At 51.0% G+C, this 12,435-nt stretch overlaps 1 protein-coding gene and 1 long non-coding RNA gene across 2 annotated transcripts in view; one reads left to right on the top strand and one right to left on the bottom strand.

Annotated features, from left to right (window-relative positions):
* Positions 1-4,364, bottom strand: part of ZCCHC14 (zinc finger CCHC-type containing 14) — a 45,555-nt gene extending 41,191 nt beyond the window's left edge. The window contains exon 1 of the mRNA XM_048959058.1: positions 3,652-4,364. Within this exon, the coding sequence (XP_048815015.1) occupies positions 3,652-4,215 (564 nt within the window). The 5' untranslated portion in view covers positions 4,216-4,364. The remainder of the gene's footprint in view (positions 1-3,651) is intronic.
* LOC125699496 (uncharacterized) lies at positions 3,893-7,544 on the top strand. Its single transcript, XR_007379584.1, has 3 exons — positions 3,893-3,981; positions 4,063-4,170; positions 4,486-7,544. It is a non-coding gene; the product is annotated as an uncharacterized LOC125699496 (long non-coding RNA).
* The last annotated feature ends 4,891 nt before the right edge of the window (positions 7,545-12,435 follow it).

The raw sequence follows: 12,435 nt of genomic DNA, 5'->3' as shown, positions 1-12,435 counted from the left end.
AAGCCCCTGTACTCATTAAGTACAAGACATAAGTATAAGGGGTTCTGTAAGGACAGCATTCCCAAAGCCCCCCTAAAACAACCAAGAATGAATGAAAAGCACTCCATTTTCACCTGCAGTAAAAAGTGATGCTCACTGATGCAAGTTACACAGGTTAGACATCTGCATGGCACCTGGAGACAGCTTTGAGATGCTTCTTTCCCTGGGGGTGACACATTCAGCCATGGTTTTGCTGTGTCTTGATGCTTCTATCTGCTGTGCTATGAGGAGAGCCACAGCCACAGCCTCAGCTCTCAGCACAGCAACGAGCCTCCAGGTACCATCCTGCTTCCTTCATGGCAAAGGTGAAAAAAGACAGCAGAATAAAGGCATCCCAAGGTACAGAAAAAGACAGAAAACTCTGGTGCATCACTTCCATCTAAAAATACAAGCCCTGTAGGAACAGAAGTTTTAGAAGGCGAGGCTCTAAGTAGATGCCTGGGCTTCAGCTGAAGACAATTTATGCTGTTCCAACTTCTAGGAGCCACCCAACCTTTGATTGCACACCTACAAACAAGAAGTTTGTAGAACCCACACTTCTAGTCCTGCAAGCATTAACGCTGCTCCGAAGCAACAGAGAAAGCAGGACAGGACAGCAGAAATTACTTACAGACTAAAACTACAGCCTGCTCCACAGAAGAGGACGGTCTTCCCTACTCTGGGCACGAAAACTCAACGTTCACTTTGTACTATCAAGCAGAAACAACGTATCTGATAATCACTGACCTACTTAGAGCCAGCCACAGCCACCTTCTCAGGCTGGATGTGGCTCTGGGCAGCCTGGTTAGGTGGTTGGAGATCCTGCCTGTGGCAGGGAGGCTGAAACTGGATGATCTTTGAGGTCCTTTTCAAGCCAGGCCATTCTATGGGTCTATGATTCTCGGGGTTGGACTCGATGATCTCTGGAGGTCTCTTCCAACCCCTACAATTCTGTGATTCTCTGCATCTTGTTAAGATGGATATAAACCAGTAATCCTGAAGCACAACTTTTGAAGCAAGAAGTTAGCAGCAGCAGTTCGGTGCCTCCTTGCAGCCAGCAACTGTAGCAAACTACAAAAGCAGTGACTTGCATGGCTAGCCAGGCTTATGTGGGATTGCCCACCCCAAAGCAGCTCCAAGAATCACGATTTCTACTGTAACTTTGTATCATCTGTTCACACAGAACAGATTTTTGACCGTATCGCATGCAACCATTTTGGAGCTATTTCATTGTGAGAGTTGAAAGAGATGGGAGATGGATTGCAAGCTCCAAGCCTTTGGAGAAATGGTTGCAGTTAGTACCAAGCTGGGCCATATTTTAACAGAACTGGCTGCAAAAAGTGCTGCCCAACAGCCTCACCTTCTCACGTCCCCCTGAAAAAGCGGCGTGCAGATCAGCAGGGATCTGAACAGATCTCTCACTGCACAGGGAAAGCTGATCACACAGCAGTGTCTCCAAGCACCAGCTTAGTGTCACTCGGGCTGCAGTAAAGCAGCAGTGATGAGAAGTGCTGGCTCTGGAGAAGGAATTCTCCTCCAGGTCTGAAGAGGATGAGGAGCAGCAGCCAGGCTCACTTTCTCTTGCTGTTTTTCTTTTTTCCTAGGTGATGTTACAACACAAGCATTGTCACAACACAGCCTGGTAACATCACAAGATTCAAGTCCACAGTGCTGGAATTTATTTGTGCATATTTAAACGGGGCTGAATGAAGAAAGGCATTTTTTTTCCACTTACTTCATCCAACTGCTGTTCCAAGCCAACTACTCACTCTAAAAGTAGCAAAATGACCGAGCTATCAACATCCAAAGAGCTCAAGGATCTTAAAAAAGGAAATCTGGTCAAGCAAAACACACATTTCAGAGCCTGCAGAAGTGGCAGCACCTCAGTGCTGGCAGGAAGAACGGGATGGATCCTCCGTCCATCTTAAATCAACTTCAGTAGCAGCAGAGCTTCTCCCCTACATAAAATATGCACTATTCCTGAAGCTTTGAAAGCACAGCCCAAGAAAAACACCCCTGCCTACGTAATTACATCCTTTTTTGCTCATCTTCTGGGCAAAACTCACTGCAATCTTTCAATCTCAGGGTCCACACATCTTTTGAATAAGGGAAGGTGTGAGCAGCTCAGTGTCTGTCAGGAAGCTCATCCTGGTTGCTGTTACACCTCCTATATGAAATACTCTTTCCACGTCTGTTTTATTCACATACAGGTTCAAAGTTAATGGAGGCAATGCCTTACTCTGCTCCTTCCCCTGCAAATAAAACATTAAGGATAAGCACTGCTTAGACACAGAAAGGGAAGATAAAGAGAAATCAGTTTCAGAACTCTCAACAGAAGTTGAAAAAGAAAACAAAAAAAGCAGCAGTGTCCCAAACCAACACAAAATTAGAACTGAGCAGAAGAGTAAGCACACACTTCTGTCTCAGATTGAGATTCAGTGCTTAACTTCAATGGAATCCGTGCTGAGCCCTCAGCAACAGCTTTATTCTGGATACTATTCCAATGCAGAGATTTCTGTAGCCCTCAGGTATACACCGTCTCTCCCAGCAGAAAGGTAAGGTGGTTATTTGCTGGCTGAGTCAGTGCAGCCTCGGGAGCTGCAGGCTGTTAACTGCTCACACACCCACTTCCCTGCTCCTGGGGTTGAACTTCCAAGCAGGTTACAGGCAGTCAGTGGGGCAGCCTGACTCCCGAGCTGAAGGCAGCCGGGAGCGCTTTGCTGCTCACCGTTAGATCTCATTACCAACAGCACGCTTTCAAACGACGCTGCTTAGCTTAATTGCTGCCAAGCCGCATAGCAAGTTAACGATGGTGAACCTCTGACACCAGGATCGACGCCCAGGTGGTTCAGGGTTGATGCACAAACACATTTCTTTAACATCAGCAACTCCAAACGTCTGCCTGCCCCAAACCCAAACTCACCACAATGCCTTTGCCACTGAGCAGCTACTCCCCAAGCTGATCTTCCCTTCCAATGTCTCTTCCAGGAAAACACTTTCAGACAGATGTTTGTCCCCACATCTAAAGATATCACACATGCTCCCCTACCAAATCACAGGGCTTCTGTGCACCAGGCAGATGCAGGGAAGCAGAAGCACCCCCAGGAACAACCAGCTGAAGTTCACAGTGATGCCTCTTAATCAGCTTGTGAACTCCTTCTCATGGAGTGAGACAAGAACTCCTCACACCCCCTCCTTTCACCCCCAGCATCAACCAGGGGAATGACCCGTCAAGCCCTCAGGCTGCCATTTACTTCTAGAAAACCTGCAGTAAGAGAAAGAAGGGGTTGAACGAAGAGAGGTACTGGCAGGAAGCTTATGGGGGAGCAACTTTTTGCACGGTCTAATAGTGATAAAACAAGCGTGAATAGCTTTGAACTAAAAAGGGGGAAATACAGGTTACTCAGAGGGCGGTGAGGAACTCAACCAGGCTGTCCAGACAAGCTGGGGGTGCCTCATCCCTGGAGGTGCCCAAGGACAGGACGGACGTGGACCTGGACAGCCTGATCTGATGGGTGGCAGCCAACCCACCGCAGGAGGTTGGAGCTCAATGATCTTTAAGCTCCCTCCCAACCTAAGCCATTCTATGATCCTAGGTTGAAAGTCCAAGCACGGTGCCCCGCAGTGACCCACCTTATGGCAGCCCGGATAGGTCGCCATGGAGTTGAGGGCAGAGCTGCTGGGATTCTTGCTGGTGCTGGCCATGATGTTCTGGATCTGGGTGAGCTCCTGCCTCAACACCTGCTTCTGGTGGAAGCTGAAAGCGGGGTGGTTGGACGCCATGGTGAAAAGCAACAGGAATTCATCCCCGGTGCGGCCCTCGTTGAGCTGCAGCCCGTAGTTGTTGATGACAGAATCGATGTGGGTGAGGGTCCGGAAAAGGACCCCGGCGGCCTCGCGGTGGGCAGAACCCAGCAAGGCGAGAGAAACCAGCAGTTTGCTGCGTACCACTTCGTCCGTCAGGTTGGTGAGGCTGCCCAGATCGGCGGGGTTGTTGGCTTTGATCTCGGAATCTCTCAACGAATGATAATCCTTCCGAGCCAGATCTTCCAAACAGGCTCCCAGGAAACGCAGCTCCAGCGGGATGCACAGATCCAGCAGGCCGCACAAAAACTCCACTCTCTGAGGCGAGGGCAGCTCCGAAAACCACCGGTACACCCCGTCCCGCTGCAACCGCGGGCAGCGCTTCTCCACCATGGTGCTCCGCCGACCCCCGGCCCTCAGGGAACGCGCCCGCGGACCCCTCGCACCGCCCCCTCCGCGCTGCCGGCCGCTCCCCCGGGGGCCGAGGGGAACCGGCGTTACGGAGCGGCCCCCCGCGGCGGGCAGGGCCCGGCCGAGGCCCCCCGAGGGCGGCCGCCGGGGGCGCAGGCCCGAGCGCTGAGGCGCGGCCTGGCCGCGGGGTCCCCGCCCGGCAGGCCCCGAGCAGGCCCGGGCGCTCCCTCACGGGTCGGTTCTTTCTTTCAGCCTTTCCATCCTCCGTCCCGGAGAGCCGGGCCTTCCTCCGGAGCGGTTCCGACGTACGCGACCGAGGGAAAGAATCCCTCGCTGAAGGCGGCGCGGAGGCGGACGGCCCGCGGCGGAGGGATCCCGCAGTGAGGCGTCCCAGCCGGCGCGGAGCGGGGAGGGGGAGAGAGAGAAAAGAAGGAGCGACCGAGCGCCTCCACTCCCGGCCTGACCCCGCGGCGAAGCCCCGCCCACCGCCCTCCCCATTGGCCCGGCCGGCTACTCGCGGCTGGAGATTGGCTGCTAGCGAGCTACACCCGCCTCCCTCCCTCTGTCAATCGCTACCGTTAAGCGCCCGCTTAGCTCCGCCCCCTTCCGCTGATTGAATAGGGGAGGGGCGGGAGCGGGCGGCTTTTGTGTGGGGCCGCGGGCGGGCGGGCAGGTTGGGGATGGGTTTCTGTGTGCCCTGAGGGGCCGTGGTGGCGGCAACGGGGTTGTCTGCAACCGGAGTTGCTTTGGCAGGTGACTTCAGATGGTCAAAAATTCCAAACATTGCTCGTTTATCCCTTTTTTTCGTTTCCCTCTGGAATATCGCAGCCTATCTAACTACGTTCCTTGAGGTCCCGTTCAAACGCAAGAGCGAGCATCCGACAGGAGCTGGGGATGCACGATGTCCCACATTGTGCAGCTGCACAGCTCTGCTTCTGCAGGGCTCCTGCTGCGAGAGGGTCCTTGAAAAGCCCGAAGCCCCTCAGCATGCTTTGCTTGCAAGCAATCCGTCGTGCAATGGAAACCAGATGGACTTCCTTTTCCTGCCGTGCCCAGTATTGTCCCTGGGAGGAGGGGAGATGCAGAGGAAGCTCTCTCAGCCCCTTAGGAGAGGCTTACATTGCGTTGAGTTGGGGGCCAAGCAGCCTGCAGGAAGACACCGAGTTCTGGGGGCTTCATTGCCCATGTTGGTGTTTTTTACTCAGCGTTAATCCATGCTGAAAGCACCGTGCTGAGCAAGGCAATCTCTAACCTGAAGCCCAGTGCGTGAACTGGGAGCCTTTGATCAAAAATAGCTCTGCGTGAAGCCCTTGCAAACCAAAGCAAGGAACCACCCTCAGCAAAATATATCAGCTTTATGGCAGCTCATGTTACTCCTTGCTCCAGGAGTGAAGGTCGTGCTGGGGTGCAGCCACATGCCTGAAGAAGAGCAGCTTTTTGGACACCAAAACCACCCCGTTCCCTCCATCGTCTCTCTGTATAAATTCCCCTTCTGCACACTTGAGACAAACAGCTGAGGAACATTCCTTGCTGGAATAATTGGTAAATACTAACTGAGAGTGCAGTTATTTTCCTCTTTTCATACTTTCAGCACATGGAGAAGCTGTTACTGAATGTGCTGACCCATTTTTTTCCAATGCTGGACACATCCACTTCAGTTCTCACCCATCAGCTGAAAGGTTTGGGCTGTTCTCACATTGCCTTGATGCTGCATCACAAGGAGCACAGCTGAAGTGCTTCTTCTTCCTTCAGCAGCACAACAAAGCAACCTCAGCCACATCCACCACTATAATTTCATCTTTGTGTGCATTGGACTCAATGCAACGTTGCTAGGATGTCCAAAAGCATATGAAAATTGGTCTGTGTGAATTGGGTAGCCCTACAGAAGGGGAGATATTTCAGATTATAATCCATCCACAGGGTGAAAAGAAGATGGGAATCTCTGTTGAAATGAGAGGGAGACCTCCATGTAAGTTGCTGGCTGTTGAATTGTCCAGCTCTACCCTCAGCCCAGAGCTCCCAGCCTGCAGGTCTCCTCACAGGGGTTCTTCCCAGAGCTCTCCATAGTTCTCTGCTTGCTTTCAGAAGCTCTTCAACATTTGTCATTAAACAGGCAGAATTACTTACCAGTTTAGCATTTCTGGGCATCCTAAGCACGGTTCAGTGCTGCCCCTTTCCAAAACCTCACTCCCCCTTCCCAAAACTGCTCACTCCTGAACAGCCCATTGCCCACTTCTCGCATTCCCCAACCCCACAGGGCTGCAGATTTCTGATCCCAAAGCAATCTTTGCTGGCAGGACACACAAGCAAGCAACAGGCTTGCGTGCCATCGGTGTGGTTATACAGAGGGGAAGGATAAATATTGCCACGGCATGAGCACTCAAGTACTTCTGTGCACACACGTTATTTCCTTTAAGGTTTCTCACAGATGCTGGGATTGGAACTCTTGCTTTTGAAAAACAAACAAACAAACCCCGGCTTTGAAGAGCACAGAAAAACATCACGTGAGGAAAAAGTAATGAAAAAAAGCCAGATGTCCGGCCGGCAGCATCTCTTATCTTTCACCTCATAAAAGGAGCGTGTGCGGCTGGGATGGGGCTCGGAGGTGGCTGCAGATGGCAGCGATGTGCCGGGTGGGTGGCACTGCCCTCTGCCGGGCACACACAACCCGGCATTGGGGTTTGTCGGGGTGTTTTTCCTGCTGGAGGCATCACCGATAGGGCTGCACACCCCCCAAGTAAAGCTGCCCCTTGGGTTGCGGTTGCTCGGCCCCGGGAGATGCTCACAGCTTTCTGGCTTCGCCTGGTTCCCCACAGGGTTTTGTCTCAGCACGAAAACCCACAGCCCCAGGCTGCCAAAACGCTGCCCCCGGCTTCCTTCCTCCTTGCATTCATCCCTGAAACCGCTGCAAAACAAACATCCTTGGTTTTCCCTGCCTCCCCCTTCCCACCACCTCAATCGCAGCCCTGCTATTCCCCTTTGACTCCTGCTACATTCCTCTCCTCCCCCAATCCAGGAAAGTCTCATTTGGGCAATTCCATTTCCTTGTCCCAGAGCTGGCACAGCTCCTTGCATGGATCCAACCCCCCATGGGTGCCCTCCCAACAGCCCAGGATGGGTGCGCAGCTCCCAGGCTGCAGTTGGTGTCCCACATCTGATGTTGGAATCAGCCCTTCTACAGCATTAATTTGGTCTTTGCTGCGGCCACATCTGGAAAATAAAGTCTGGAAGTGTTTACTTGAATATTCCAGTGACATTCCTTGGGGTGTTTTCATATCACATCCCTCCCCTCTTGGCTTCGGGTTGGAATTGCACTTACCAGCTCGATTTGTTCAACGAGAAAGCACAAAGAGGAAAGAAACAAGCACAAATACTTATAAAATAAATCAGTTTTTCTTTGCCATGTTTAGAACCCATGCTACACTTGCTAGCTCCACAACTATCAGCTCGGTGAGAGATAAGGCCACGTGCCCTCCCTGCTACCTGCCCTGCGCTTCCAACACCTCTGTGCAGACACCAAATCCTGACACAGAGATGCCTGCTGCAATGGCACACTGGGGGTTATTCCCTGAAGAAGCCCACAAATAACTTCTGAACCACAACCAGAATGAGAAAACTGAGGTTGCTTCACAGGCAATTCATGAATAGGAAAAAAAAAAAATAGAAAAAAGGAGATGAAATTAGCTGAATGAACTACTCATTATGCATTATTCAGCCAGCTGTACTAATTAGTGCCTTAAGGACTGATCTTGTTCCCACTGCAGCCAACTCCAAAACTCCTTTTGATTTCAGAGGGAGCAGGACAGAGCCCTCAGAGAATGGGCATGATGCCTGCTTCCCCTGCAAATGCCTCTTGTTTTTCACTGTTACTTATTGGTTCCAACTCGTCTGTGTCTTACATTAGAAGGGCTACTTCTACACTGTATGATGGTCAGTTAACAGCAGGAAAAGAGAAGCACCAGCTGACCCACAGCTTGTGCCTTGGAAGGAACCTTTAAAGGCCACCTGATCCAACTCCCCAGCACTGAACAAGGACACCTACAGCTCTATCAGATGCCCAGAGCCCCAACCTACTTGACCCCCACTCGTTGGGCACAGTCTCACAACCATTTCCTCATCCACCAAACAATTCTACTCATCAGATCCATATCTTTCCCATTTGGAGAGAAGGATGTTGCAGGGGATTGTGTCAAAGGCCCCATTGAAGTCCAGATAGTCATCATTGGTGGCTCCTCCTTGTCCACTGATGCAGTCAAGCCATTGCAGAATGACATTGGCTTGGTTATCCCATATCACCCCCCCTCTCTTCCACGTGGGAGATCTGCTCCATGATCTTCCCAGGCACAGAGGAGAGGCTGACAGATCAGCAGCCCCATGTCAGCATTACATGGGTTTTACCAAAGCCCACCTCTGTACCAACAGACCTCATCTTCCCGTATCTCTGCCAGGGGAGCAGCAGCAGTGGTTGCTGCCAGTGGGTTCCATCACTGCTCAGCATGGAGGAATCTCCCCAGCCCCACTCCTTGGGCTTCTCTCCACAGACTGCCTAAAATGGGTATAAAAGAGCCTTCCAGAGGAATTTATTTTCTTAAGACCATCCTTAAAATAACAAACAGAAGAAAACTGGTGACACGCAGTACATCTGTTTGAATAACACGGACCTTCTGTCTGCAACAGAGGAAACTCCAAATAACTCTTTGATTTGTGTTTCCTTTCTTCTCCTTCCTCATCTCCTCCTCCTCACTACTGTATACAAATCTGTTCTGCGAGCTCCAAGCCTACAATTCCCTCTCCCTGACAAGCTTGTTTGTATGCCATGTGATAGCTATTTAATTTCCTCCCTGCTCCTGACACAGCTCCTATTTACCCTTCCTTCAGGGACTGCAGCTCTGTTTATGAGATGATGTGGAGAGGTGAGGGCAGCCCTCCTTTAGGTCCTGCACACCAAATTCCTGCCCTTTGAATTCCTTCAATCCCATTCCAAGGAAGCAATTAGGATTGAGAGCCGTGCTCCAAGCTAGCACATGTAAAGTCCTTCCCTAAATAAGGGATGGCACACACGGCAGAGCCATGGAGTCACCATATGGCAGCAGTGTGCTATGAGAACGGGGTTGTGAGGGTCTGCCCCAGCCTTGGCTGCTTCACTGCTTCCCCAGAAGGATTGGGGCTGTGAAACAGCAGCTGAAGGCTACCTCTGGTTTGTCAGCAATCCATTGAAAGGCACAGCTGTGTCAAGCAGAGACTGTGGGGCACCATTTCCAACCATCCTACAGACATCAGTGCCAGCCTGATAAGGCAGGTCCTTACCAGGTGCTGTGCTTGGTGGCTTCGAACAAAGCAAAGCCACAATCCAAACCAAGCTGGGAACCATCATTTCCTCATTAAACACATTTCCTTTCAGCACTGAGCCTTTCACTTCGTCACCGCATGCGATTCCTCAAAGCCCTCATAGCTAATATCACAACTATAGATCCAGGGTTTATTTATAGCCCCAAACTCCGCAGAGAGCTGTGTGCCTTGTTGCTGTGGAAACCCTGAGTCTAAAAGTAAAAGAATTTTAACGGGATTTTAGAAGCAAGCTGCCCAATTCCGGCAGCAGCCTTCGCTTCCAGAGCTCTACCTTAAACTTCCCAACAAAATGCATCCCCTGTGCTCAGCAATCCCAAGGGACAGCAGTCCTCCATGGGTTTCTGGTCACTCGGCAGCCCCAGTTTTGCTCTCTCAGCAATGGCACGTTGGCCAAACTCAGGGCACTTTGCTGTTTTCTTCTGCTGTCGTTGTTTTCCTGGAGCTTTTTGCCAAAGGGAAACAACACCTTTGCTCAGCTCACATACAGCAGCAAACCCAGAGCTTTGGGACTGGCACTCAGCTCCCACCTACAGCCTGCACCCTCTCCTAGCAAGGCAGTGTCTGTGTCAGGGCAGCGTGTGGGACAGAGCCCCAGGAACTGCCACCCCTACAGGGCCCAACTTGCATTCTGAAGGCATAATCCTGATCCCAAAACCCCAAAGTTCTTCTACAGAGGATGCAGGAATACCATCTATGTGGCTTTTTCCATGCCTCTAAATGGCCAGCAAGACTTCTGCCATAGGGCTGCACGTGGGACTGTGTCACAAAGCTTTAAAAGATAAATAAATAAAATAAGCAACATATGATCCAAGCAGTAATTCTGTTCAGCTCCAGAGCCCATTGGCAAAGATTCAGCTGCCAAGCTTGGAAAAATAACCCCCAAAAATGCCACCAAGGGAAGGACAGGCCATACAACACTGCTAGCCCAGCAGCACGTCTTAAATTCACAACCAAGGCACAAATGTCAGAGCTGATTAGCTCTTGCCTCTCATTTCCATAAGTAAAGCAGCAATTCCGGGCTCAGGGCTGTCACTCCTTCCCTGCACAGCCCTGACATTTGCTCAGCTCATGCTGTGGGTCTGCACTGGTGTGAGCTGTATCTTGCCCAGCTGGGAGCGATTACTGGGATATTAAATTCAAAATAGAAAGGCAGGCTGGCAGAACAGCAAGTCAGTGACTTGTCTTTTCCATTAGAGGGTGCCAGGAACCTACTGTTGCTGCAGACCCCAGAAATTATGGGAAATGTGACTCTATCCTGTACATTTTGGGACAGGCCAAATCCATATCCTTATTGGGACCCAGTTCTCAGGCTGCCCAACCACACCGACCTGATGGCTGCAGTGAAACGCAGGTGGGGAAAGGCTGATGTGGCAGCTGTGATTTGGATCATTGATCTCCAGGAAAGGAGGATTCCAGCCCAGCCCAGCTGCTGGCAAGTACCAGGGGTCTCTCATGCATCCCATGTAAAGATGTGCTTTGAAGCAACTCAAGCAGGCATGGGCTTCCCACCCTGTCTAGGATTCTGAGCGCTGTTTGAACATCAAGGGAAAATAATCATTAAGAAAAATATAGCATTAAGCACAAAAAGTGGAAAAAAATAGATGGGTGCAGTCTTAGTAGGTGATGCTCCAGGAGAACTGTTGAATGGCTATCAGTGGTTATGTTTGGGTCGAGTGACTCCCAAATAACTGAGAGAACACGGTCTTCTCCTCTCAACAAAGATGTTGCTAAATTATTAGCACTGACCATAAGGCTGAGCTCCAGGAGCAGGCTGATCTGGTCCTCCTGGTGCATCCCGTGCCAAGAATCATGTCTGTTTGACACATGATGCAATAGGTCACAGAAGAGCAACTGAGACAGTCTGGGACAGCAATCCTGCAATAAAAGCACACTTGGCCAAAGGCTGCATTTCACTGAGGCCATCATTCTGGTCACAGCATTACAAGGATGAGAACCATTTGGCTGGGGCCCATGGGGAGCTCTCACTGCTCTCTTCCTGCTGTGCCGAGGGCCCCTTCCACACCCCTGCAATTCTCCTATTTCATGGGACTGGAATAGCAAATTGCTGGGCTGCAATTCATAGGAATGGCCACTCGTGGAAATAAGCACACTAGGATAGTGTCATCTTATGCTGTAGGGACATCTTCCTTCCCAAAGCATTTTGTGGAGTAAATATAAACCAGGGGTATTTAGGGAAGAGCGTAGGGTGCACGGCTCAGTGCAGCATTTTGGGGCAGGAAAGGAAAATCCCCACAGCAGTGGAAGGGGAGCACATGCTGCATAGCAATGCAAATCTGGGGCTTGGTCAGGAAAGCAAACATAGGAAATACTTAAGGTAGAAGTAAACCTGGGCAATGCACAGCTGCCTGATCTGCTTTGCAGAAGGCTTTTTGGGACACTGGGACCCATCACAGGCACAGCAAGAGTGAGATCCCAGTGCAAACCCATCATTCCAGATGGTTCCAGTTATTCCCAGGTGTGATTTTTCCTGTTGTTTGGGACACGTCCCACTGCTACCCTCCTTGGATGTTATTGCAGCATGGGAGATTCATGCATGGATGTAGGGATGAGTCCTGTTAGCACAGCAGGGGGAGCAGACGATGCTCCACTGTGTTCAGTGCGAGGGGTGGAACGATGGGGCAGTAAACCCAGAGCTGAAGATTCAAACTGAAGGCTCAGTAGCACTGGTAATCAACTGAGTGCCTGCAGCTGACCTTAAAGAAAAACCTGGAGGCTTTCTCTCCAGAGTTAGACTTCAGCCCTTCTGTAGTGCTACAGAAACACAGCAGTCGCAGCAGAGTAGCAAAGATCCAGGCTGCAGCTGCTGAGAATGCAAGAGCTATGGGCACAGAA

This window comes from Lagopus muta, chromosome 12 (genome assembly GCF_023343835.1).
Source record: "Lagopus muta isolate bLagMut1 chromosome 12, bLagMut1 primary, whole genome shotgun sequence".
NCBI lineage: Eukaryota > Metazoa > Chordata > Aves > Galliformes > Phasianidae > Lagopus > Lagopus muta.
This window is presented reverse-complemented; position numbering and strand designations above follow the sequence as displayed.